Source organism: Parambassis ranga, chromosome 12 (assembly GCF_900634625.1).
Source record: "Parambassis ranga chromosome 12, fParRan2.1, whole genome shotgun sequence".
NCBI classification, from domain to species: Eukaryota; Metazoa; Chordata; class Actinopteri; family Ambassidae; genus Parambassis; species Parambassis ranga.
Genome location: NC_041032.1, coordinates 7,871,397 through 7,882,398, shown reverse-complemented (window position 1 = coordinate 7,882,398; position 11,002 = coordinate 7,871,397). Strand labels below are relative to the sequence as shown.

At 42.5% G+C, this 11,002-nt stretch overlaps 1 protein-coding gene across 2 annotated transcripts; it reads left to right on the top strand.

Moving 5' to 3' along the window:
* The first annotated feature begins 387 nt into the window (after positions 1-387).
* slc27a4 (solute carrier family 27 member 4) lies at positions 388-10,437 on the top strand. 2 transcript variants are annotated; one of them, XM_028417233.1, is made up of 14 exons: positions 388-769; positions 2,067-2,228; positions 3,731-3,941; positions 4,034-4,217; positions 5,111-5,269; positions 6,318-6,387; positions 6,516-6,607; positions 7,454-7,563; positions 7,713-7,922; positions 8,178-8,304; positions 8,398-8,535; positions 8,620-8,784; positions 8,913-9,059; positions 9,388-10,437. In XM_028417233.1, exons 2-14 carry the CDS (start codon positions 2,068-2,070, stop codon positions 9,543-9,545), a joined length of 1,932 nt encoding a protein of 643 aa, XP_028273034.1. In that variant the 5' UTR covers positions 388-769; position 2,067; the 3' UTR covers positions 9,546-10,437. The 2 variants fall into 2 exon arrangements, with proteins under 2 accessions (XP_028273034.1, XP_028273035.1); XM_028417234.1 differs by lacking the exon at positions 388-769 and adding an exon at positions 1,309-1,429.
* Positions 10,438-11,002: the final 565 nt, after the last annotated feature.

Sequence of the window (11,002 nt, the reverse complement as noted above, 5' to 3'; positions counted from 1 at the left end):
AGCGTTTGTAGCAGCCTTTAAATCCAGACTGAAGGCTAATGGATCCAGGTTTATACTAGATCTCGTCCCATTTGTGGCTGAGCGCAGCAGTGTATGTAATTAATGAATGGACGTGGTAAGGCGGACTCAACGATCAGAGGCAGGGCTCATTTTACGCCATAAGGCTCCGCATCATGGCCTTGTCACTGCTGGGTGGAACCCGCTGTGAGTGCTGGCCTCGCTGTCTGTCAGCAGAGCAAGGCAGGGCCGCACCGCATTTCCTCTTCTCCGGGGCCGCAAACCCCGCCCCTGCCGGATGCGATGTATGAATCATTGCTGCTCTCGATTGGCTGTGGCACCCATCCGTCAGCACTTATTCCTGATTCACTGATTTGACGCTGACGGCAGTGGGCGGGCGCAACTAAGAAAATTATAAGGTCATTTGAATTACGCCTGCTACTGAGCTTATCGGCTACAATGAGCCCAGGAATTATATAAATGATTGTGACAATGACCGGATGATGATCGCGGGGTCAAAGTCGACGCGCACTTCCAGGCGATTTTGGAGGAGCAGCAGCAGGTCATTGTGCTATTAACAACGGGAGGGGATCCCAGTGCGTGTCTGTGTGCGTTTCTGTGAGCCTCTATCAAGCCAAGCGAGCGGCGGTGAAGAGCGGAGGGGGCGACCAGGCTAGCCTATAAGCCGATCAAGGTGGAATCGCACACAACGAGTTTCACGTTTGGGATTTCTGCGCACCTACATGCTCTGACGGTGTGAACGAGGTGCAAGGTATGTAAGCAAAAAAAAAATCCCAGGCCACACATTCCGGGCTGTCTGAGCGCCCCCGCGATGTTCCAACTTCGCGGATGGGTCCGGTTAATATACGCTAGAGAAGAAAGGGAGCGAGCCCGGCAACGACTTTGTTGTTCTCTGTGCGCAATAATAGCCGAATGACCGGACTCATTTGGTATCTACAGACTGTAATTTCAAACAGCCGTCGGTCCATGAAAGGTAAATTATGCGAATGTAGACGGGCATGCCCTGATCATCCTAAAACAGGCTGCTGTCACACTGTCCATCCGCTTCCTTTAAGCTGATGCGCGCAATACGCTGCGCATCCTGCCTCTCTGTTACCATGATAACCTACATCAGGTTAGCACGATAAATATGGTCCAGCCGGGTTTCAATTAAAGGCCCTGTCCATAGCGCACATGGCATTGGTCGGTGAGGTGTAGTCTTACCAACAGCGGTGGGCTGAGCTTGCCTCTAACATTGCCATAGCGTTTACCGCATTATGATGCTACGCGCCTTTTAAATTTCCGGGTTTAGCAGCAGCAGCAGGAGCAGCAGCGAATGATGAAGCTATTTTTCTTCCCGTGAGGCGACCGCTGCCCATTTTCTCTGATAAGTGACATCCTATCACAACAAATAGAGTCACTTAATCGCTAGGTAATGTTTTAGCAGCAGGGTTATGGAACAATGCCAGTATTAGCGCCACATGCATGCGGGCAGAGCTAGAAACATCCACTCAGCAGAAATGGCAAAATGCATTTCTTAGTAATGAATAGATAATCAGTAGACATGTAAAGCTATCGTTTACTCATGAGGGTCAGATTTCTAGCTATCAGATGGCACCAATGTCAACACATGCTGTGCTTTGTTGCTCTCTGCTGTTGGTATAGAGAATTTTCTGGAAAATGAAGGTTTCTGCTAAGATCTCAATTTTTTCAGCTGCAGGAGGGCAAATAAAATGCATTGATCATTCAGCCATGTCAACAAAAACCCCTTTTTAGTCTGCGTGATAGTTAGGAAATGTGGCTCGTTCAACTCTTTGTTATGATTAACTTTTTTTTTTTACAGCAAGTCTCTTAGAGCTGAGTCAGTAAATTGAAATGTGCATGTGTTGTTTGAAAGATATCCTGCCAGATAAGTGGTTGGCTTGAATACCACTGTGAGGATGCTCACTCAAACCACATTTAACCTTCACCTACTGAACCAATGTTTGATATGACATACTGTATTTGTGGTTGTAGTCACAGTCTGCTGCCTCTTATCTGTGTTTACTTATGTGTGTGCGTTCTTTTAGGATGATGCGTCTAGCATGTTGTACAGCCCTGCTGTTTGTGTTGAGGCTGCTGGTGGGCCTGCCTTGGTACCAAGTGCTTCCTGCCATCCTGATCTTGTACCTGGGAAGCGGAGGATGGAGCTTTCTGCATGTTTTTGCCAAAACAGTTGGCAGAGACTTACAGTAAGTAATCGATAATGTAGAAAATTCCTTCTCAGCCACAAAAATATAGTCAGAACATTTGACATAATTTGTGTAAATATGGACATATGTACATATAGTAAGTCAATCAACATGTCTACTTGTAAAAATAACACAATGTGACAAAAGGTGGGCCGTCATCTTTTCTAACCTGGTGCACCCATCAGGATAATCCTGCCATACATGTTTTTAAACAGGTATCCTAAAGTATTTACAACAAAGGGGGGGAGGGGGGGAGGGGGGGAGGAAGTGCTTTATGTGTTTTACCTAAAGCCAATATTTACAGATGGTGGTCGCCATGGTTATTGGTTTGTAGTTAACTTCCTTTTCCTCTCAACAGCTTCAGTAAGAGTAAAACAGGAAATGGTAAAACAAGCTTCTATGATCTCTTCAGGACCAATGTGCTGTCTAAAATGCAGTGATTAGCATCTTACCTTGACACCTTTATGTACATGTCATAAGTACTGCATGTAAACATCTCGTTTAGGCATCTGTTTAAAATATAGAGCTAACTATACAGTCAGTTTCACATTAGGTTTTAGGTAACGTGGTCTTTTCTTCTGAAGCATTAAGGGTAAAATTTCACTCTCTGAGCTCCTGACAATGCATACCTTCTCCTCTGTGACTCACAAGTTGTCACTGTGTAATGTGGTTTGACAAGGCTTGGGTATTTACACAGTAAGAGTTGCTATGGCACACGTCGTTAGTTTGGTACACTAATGATGTAAACTAACCTCCAGTCCTATGCAGCTTTATTCTGTACCTGTGAATTGAAAGCAGCTGAGCAACAATATATGAACAGCTATCTGCACCCACATGAAACTAATCCACTGTGTAATGTTAAGCATGTCATCCCCGTAATGTAACCATAGCAACTTGGTTTATTGGTTTTGATGATGGTTCTGTAATTATTCGTTACTCATGAGAACGCCCACTCTTCTGAACCTTTGTGCTCTACATGTGAAGTATTGAGAGCCATTTTTGCAGACTTTGCCCCCTTGTCATGACACACCCAGCTGTCTGCTGTATTAAACCTAGTGTTATGGGAAAGCTCAGATAATAGATGACCTCAGCTGGCCGCTTATAGATATTGATAAGCTTGAAAATGTTTTAAAAAAAAAGTTTTTCCAGATTGCAATACAAATGATTACTTTCCTTACATTTAATTGCAGTGTGCAGACAAATGATCAAAGAGTGAAAACCTGTCGGTGATAAGTGCTATAATTTTCATGCAGCATCACAAAAAACATTTAATACTTCTATTTTTATACTTCCACCGTTAACACCATTTCAAATGTTGAGACAATTTTACCATATTGACATAAGAAGTACTTGTAAGCAGCTGCACACACTAAAAAAGATTTATTGTTACAGCTGCATTGAATGCTTAATCAAAGTAATAAATTACGGTGGATTTGTTCATGTTTTTGGACTCATTTAAGGAAGTTCTAACTGTATTTCTCTTTCTTCTTGTCCTAATGCAGTGCAGCATATGTGTTATTGCGAGTCAAGTTGAATGTCAAACGTCACCTTAGAGAGAAGAACACTATTCCCAAGATCTTTGCTGAAACGGTGCAACGCCAAGGGAACAAAACAGCGCTCATTTTCGAGGGCACTGGAGAGAGATGGACCTTCCATCAGCTAGATGAATACTCCAACAAAGTGGCTAACTTTCTGCTGGAACGGGGCTTCAGGGTATGTCTGCAACCCAAAATATTAAAAAAAAATAAAAGAAAGGAAAAAGGCCAGATTTCTCCTAATTGTCCAAATTTGTTGTTTGTCCCAAGGAGGGTGATGTGGTGGCCCTTTTCATGGAAAACAGATCTCAGTACGTGGGCCTCTGGTTGGGCATGGCTAAGATAGGAGTGGAGGCTGCTCTAATCAATTTCAATCTGAGACTGGAGGCCTTGGTCCACTGCGTCACCATCTCCAATGCCAAGGCTGTGATTTTTGGTTCAGAGCTCACTGACGGTAAGAGAACAAAGAAAAAAATCACCAACATCTGTACAGCACTGAAATATGCTGATGGATGTTGTTCTGCCTCTTCTGTAATAGGAGAGGGGGGCAGAAAGAAAGACAGCAACAAAGTTCATAAAAGACAAATGGGTTTGGAAGGATGTGTCTCTACAATATCAGTCAGCAGATCTTTAAATGGCTGATAAATGGAAAGAAGGGAAGGAGTTCTGAAGAGACAAGTGCATAAATGTCCTGCAGTGTTCAAGGTCTGAGCTCTTCGGAGATCAGCACTGACTGACTGAAGTGATAGAGTAGATAAGATAGACAGGTAGAGTACAATAGTTATCTAAAACCTGATTATACAATCAGCAATCAGTTCAAAAACTTTTTTGCACCTCATTTAATCTCATTTACTTGAAATACATACAGCATGCAAAAAAGTAAACATCTGTACATTTTATACCAGCCTGGATGTTGTAGTGTATAAATATATAACAATTAACAAAGTAGTAGAATAAATGAACAGTTCTGTTCAATTGTTTATGAAATCCTCATATGTTGCTTTGATCTCAACAGCTATAAAGAGTCAGTTTGGTAGCTGGTCATCCAAGGATTGATGGAACAAGTCTCTGTGTTGGGTCCTGGAACTGTCATGTGCTTTTATGCCTTTAAGTAATTGGAAATGCAGCCTCTATGCTTTACAGTGTGCCAAACTCAAGCCAGTTGCATTAGTAGTGAGCCAGCATAACACAAGGCTTTTAAATTAAGATACACTGTCTTTTTTCAGAGGAAAATATGATTGCTGTTTCCCCTCCTCTGTCTGCTTTACTTACTGTTACAGAGCAGTACGTTCCAGTGTCCTTCTTGCAGTGTAAAATTAACCTCATGTACTTCTTTTTCTTTTATAGCGGTGTCTGAGATACACAGTTCAACTGGAAAGGCAGTGCAGATGTTTTGCTCTGGAGACTGGGACCCCAAGCGAGTCCCACAAGGAACCGAGTGCCTAGAGCCTCTGCTGGCTGCCGCCCCTTCTCACCTGCCCCGCCACCCTCCCCGCTGCTTCACAGGTAAACACACCATGCAGTCACAATTCTCACGACTGACTCAAAAGTCATGAAAGTTATGAAGATAGAATAGCATCAGCTGCCTATATGGGACATGATTCAGAATGGCGCCTAAAAGTGATCAATGGGATTTCAGCTGCTTTGTTTGTTCATTGTGAAAGAGAAAGGCAAAGATGGCATTTCAGAAAGCATAATTATTCTTCTCAGTGTAGCTGCACAGACCCATTTACAGGCTCAGCAGTGACTCGCAATCAGTGAAATCATATTGTCATATCATGTTGAAAATTCAAAATACTTACGTTTCTATACTAAACTTTACGTCTGTAAAACAGATTCCAGGCTAGAAGTAAATATTAAAAGAGACAGAAACCTTGTTATTAATTCATAAAATTCATCATTTCTTTATGAGGTTTAAAATTTGCTCAATACATGATGTTATGATTTTAAAGCGAGAATCATTACTAACCAGCATTCCCCAGTATTGGAGTTACTGCTGAGTCATCACCAGGGATACATGCCTCTTTGAGGCAATATACCTAAACAAGTTATTTAATAATTAAATTGGTGTCATCTGTGAAAACCTAAATCCAGTTCAAGGAAATATAAAAACTCCTACCTGCCCTTTCTCTGTAAACTGTGTGTGCGCCAATTAAACCTGTCACCTTTGGTCTAGTCAGACAGTGTGTGTACGTGTGAGTGTGTGTGTAAATGAGGGCCGCTGCCCTGAAGTTGCTTAGTCAGCTTTGTGCATATGGCTTCCACATATGTTATTCATCGTCGACAGTTGAGCCCAACTATTTAGAGCTTATTACAGATAAAATGGAAGTTATCTGTTATCTGAAGCAGGGAAGTCAAATTAAAACACCAGCTATCGTAATCGCAGTGTGCTGTGACTAGACAAAATCATCCTGCAATCACAGCGATAACCTAGCATGTAATTAAGAATTCAAAGCCTGACATTTACTGTTCTGCTTAGCTAATCACAAGAGAGCATTTTATGATTGTGCTAACACCTGCAGTCGCACACTTCTTACTGTCCTGTTTGTTTCAGACCGCCTGTTCTACATCTACACATCAGGAACCACTGGAATGCCTAAAGCTGCCATTGTTGTGCACAGCAGGTAGGAAGGAGGCATGTGAATAACAGTCAGACACTGCAGCTGCTCTGTTTAGCTGTCATGTGTGCCACAAGTGTTGTCAGGATAGTCAGTGTTTGCTGATGTTTTTTTTTCCTCATCTTGATTTATAGGTACTACCGCATGGCAGCTTTGGTGTATTATGGCTTCAGGATGACGTCAGATGATGTATTGTATGATTGCCTTCCACTCTACCACTCTGCAGGTATGTGCGTAGTAAAACCTGTGGTAATTGTGCTGTGTTTCTGTTGGTTGGTTAGATTTATTGTCACACAGAACAAAAGGAAGAGGCATACAGCATCAGTAAAAAGCAAATAAGAGCGAAACACTTGTGCAGGTCAGACTTTTAGCTGCAGCCGTTCCAGCGTGCAGCATACACCTGGCTAGGGGGAGCTCAGATGATTAGTGTTGGGTCAGATCGAGGTCAGCTCCCACCATAATTAAAGCCCCAGAATTCCAGTGTGGTTCCTGTGTTAAAGGTAGGGTATGAGATTTTGAAAACTCAGTGAGTCAGCCAGATTTTGAAAGTAAACACACGCCCAGTTCTCTCGGAGCTCACCCCGAAGCCACGCCTCCCAACCAGTCTGTGACTTCGGCCATCATGCACGTACCCCTCTGATGCGCGCAGAGCAGGAAGAGAGCAGCCAACCAGCCAACTATACGCGCAGGGGCGCCTTGTAGAATTGGCTGATGTTTTTAGCGTTTTATAGCTTCCTTAGATGATTAATATTCTTCGTTTTAAAGCAAAACTGCCGAACTAATCGGTTGCTATCAGATTGTAAAGAGAAGTTACACTAATTTAACAAAAAGTCCATCAGAATGTAACCTCCTACCTTACCTTTAAGTCTAATACAGGACGAAACTAATTTTCTCTAAAATTGCCAGTGTACATTTCCTCCTACACATTTATTTTTATCAGTCTTTCTGGTCAAAGTGTGTGTGTACCAAATGCATCTCATGTGATTAATAATTTTATTTTGATTGCTTTAAATTGTGTGTGCATATGCTAGTGTGCAGCTGATCACGCTGTCTCTTCGTTCTTTGTCCACAGGAAACATTGTGGGAGTGGGCCAGTGCATAATTCATGGCATGACTGTAGTCATCAGAAAGAAGTTTTCTGCCTCTCGTTTCTGGGACGACTGTGTCAAATACAACTGCACTGTAAGCATAATGTGGATTGCAAGTAGCACAGTCTCAGATATCTCCTGTTTTCATGAAAATAATTTCAGGATTTAATTTAATCCCAGCAGCAGTTTTTTTATTGTAAGCTTTGTGTAAAATCAGTAAATAGATGTGCTGTCATGCTCCAGATTGTGCAGTACATCGGTGAGATCTGCCGGTATCTGCTGAACCAGCCGGTGCGGGACACGGAGCAGCAGCATAGGGTGCGCATGGCGCTGGGGAATGGTCTGCGTCAGTCCATATGGGAGGAGTTCATGAACCGCTTCAACATCCCACAGATTGCAGAGTTCTATGGAGCCACAGAGTGCAACTGCAGCCTGGGCAACTTTGATAACAAGGTGGGAACACATCCCACAAACAAGATTTTTGTTGTTAGTCTGACCATTTTAATTGGCCTCGTTGTAGTGAAAGGCCCTTTTCTGCAATCCTTAAGACTACTTAATCATTCACATGATGCCTAAAAACCCTCTCTTTTTAAACAACTGTTGTTTTTTTTGTGGCTTAACATAAATTGAACACAACACACAGATCTGTCTTTCATTCTCCTACCCACACTGGTAGCTTTGTTGACTTTTTGTCTGTCTGTGCTCTAGATTGGATCGTGCGGGTTCAACAGTCGAATTCTACCCTTCTTCTACCCCATCAGATTGGTAAGGGTTGATGAGGAGACCATGGAGCTTATTAGGGGACCCGATGGTGTCTGTATTCCTTGTAAACCTGGTGGGTGTTACTGTATACACACATGAAACATCAATTTTACATTTACGGTAGAGGTTTTATATTCTCCCACTCTCTGTCTCTTTCCCCATCTAGGTGAGCCTGGCCAACTTGTCGGCAGGATTATTCAGAATGACCCTCTTCGTAGGTTTGATGGCTACGTCAGCCAATCGGCAACCAGCAAGAAGATTGCTCATAGCGTTTTTAAGAAGGGAGACAGCGCCTATCTTTCTGGTTGGAATAACTCACACAGACTTTATATTTATGTTGAATTATTTGCTGAAATCTGATTATTATTTTCTTGACCCTTCTCATCAGGTGATGTGTTGATCATGGATAAGTATGGCAGCATGTTCTTTAAGGACCGAACAGGAGACACTTTCCGCTGGAAAGGAGAGAATGTCTCAACAACCGAGGTGGAAGGAACTCTAAGCAGGCTGCTAGACATGAAAGATGTAGTGGTTTATGGAGTGGAAGTGCCAGGTAACCTCTCTTCTTTGTATGTTTAAACATGGAGGTTCTGTGCAGCTTCATTGCTTAAACATAAGCCTCTTCTGGACCTCAGTGGTCCCCTGATCTAACTCTGTGACCCACCTATTCTGTGAGCACAGGAGCAGAGGGAAAGGCTGGTATGGCAGCCATCGCGGATCCGTCTCACTCCACCAACCTGGAGAAGTTGGTAAAGGACATGGAGAAGGCTCTTCCTCCATACGCCAGACCTGTCTTCCTCCGCTTCTTACCTGAAGTCAACAAAACAGGTAGAAAGTTTTCACTGCAGCTAAAAATTACAGGAATTACAATATAAGACATGCACACCTTTATGTTCTCACTGTTGAGGGCATAAATGTCAAGTAAGGTGCATAAAATGTCCTCACTGTGTTGGTCCACATTGAAGAAAATATTCATAAGACTGAAGCAAGGCAACTGGACTTTTTGCTGCTTCAACCTTCTGAATGAAAATGACCTGGATATCTGTGAATCTTTATCAACATTGAAGAAAATAGTTAAAACAATAAAGGAAAATGCAGATGAAGGAATAAAGTTAAGGTTATAATGCCTAAATCTCTCTGTGTCTGTCCTTCTCAGGAACATTCAAGTTTCAGAAGACGGAGTTGCGCCGGGATAGCTTTGACCCCAGTGCAGTGTCAGACAGACTGTACTTCTTGGATTCCAGCAGAGGGCGCTATGTGCTCCTGGATGAGGAGGTTTACCGCTCCATACTGTCAGGGAAACACAAATTGTGATGATCACGCTGACCAATCCATTTACTCTCTCACACACACACACACATAGTCACACAGACACAAATTAATGCTAAAAAAGAAGACGATACTGTGCGCTCAGATAGCAGAAAGATTTTGTCCCCATTTATTTAAACTAACATGAACTTTTAGAGCCCAACACAATGTATTCTCAAAACCACTTTACTCTTTAAAATCTCTAAAAACAGACTGATGCGCGTCACACTCATAAACACATGTACTCCAACTATCTATCCTGGAACCTCCCCAGCAACTCCTCTCGCTACCTCAGCAACACACAGAGAGGCATAAATCCAGTAACCAGGTCTATTTGGTAACTTGAAACCACATTCAATGGCCACTAAGCCCTCAGCAGAACCCTCACCGGTCTACCCTGATTCATCACACCACATGTTTTTGCTGGCAGAAGGAGTACAGGCTGCCTAGCATCCAGGATGCAAGAACTTGACACATACAAACTTGACGGATGCTAACGAGGATCATAAGTGGAATAGCAGCAGGACCAATGTGGACCTAAACTGTCTCACTGTTCTTTGTTAGTGTGATTGTTTTGTAAAGCCTCTACTGTGGACTTAACCTGCGCAATGACACCTAGATCCATCTGTGTGACAACAACATCTGTCCTGTGTTGGAATTAACGGACACTTTTTTTTGTTTTTGAAAAAAGGAACAAAGCCTTTAAAAATTAGACCAGAGGTTGAAGCTGAAATATTTTAAAGTGCAATAGGGCTCCAGTGTTTGCAGTGCAATAATCAGCGGCACTATGTAAGAGCTGATTTAAATCAAAAAACACCTTGTGTTTAAATGTCTGCTTCATACCAAATATATTTAAGTTGTAGTGTTTACATATTTATAAAAAATATGGACATTTTAATAACTTATGTTGCTTCTTTCTGTTGTCGTGTTTTTTCTGCTGTGTGTATCCAAATCCATGCTTTAGTAGTTCATTAGAGTCCCCCAAAGTGAAGCTGCAAAATGCATTTTAGATCAGCTGCTGGAGCACAGAGTTCTGTGATCTCCCCAGTTCAACCCTGGGCTAATTTCCATAAGCAGGACTTGTTCACATACTGAGCTGTTGTGGCAATATTGTGCAGGTTTTGTCCTAAAAAACAGTAGACTTTGCCGATCCTAGAGACTGTATTTTCTTCTAAAACATATGAAGAAGACTGAAGATAGAAAAGCACCAAATCCCCTCCTCAGTGACAATAATCTGGTGCTGAAGAGAGATGATTCGTAAGATTTGGGAGAGCTGAACGATCCAAAGATTCAAAGGCGGTAGAAGGAACTTTGGAACTGCTGGAGGTGATGCATCAAAATAGAGCAGTAGAAGAAGAGAAAGTACGCTTTGTCATTAATGTTTTTGTCTGTTGCTCACAGTGGCTGTCATCAGAGGTTGTGTAGCAGCATGAATGAGCATCATCAACCACAAGCAGAGCACT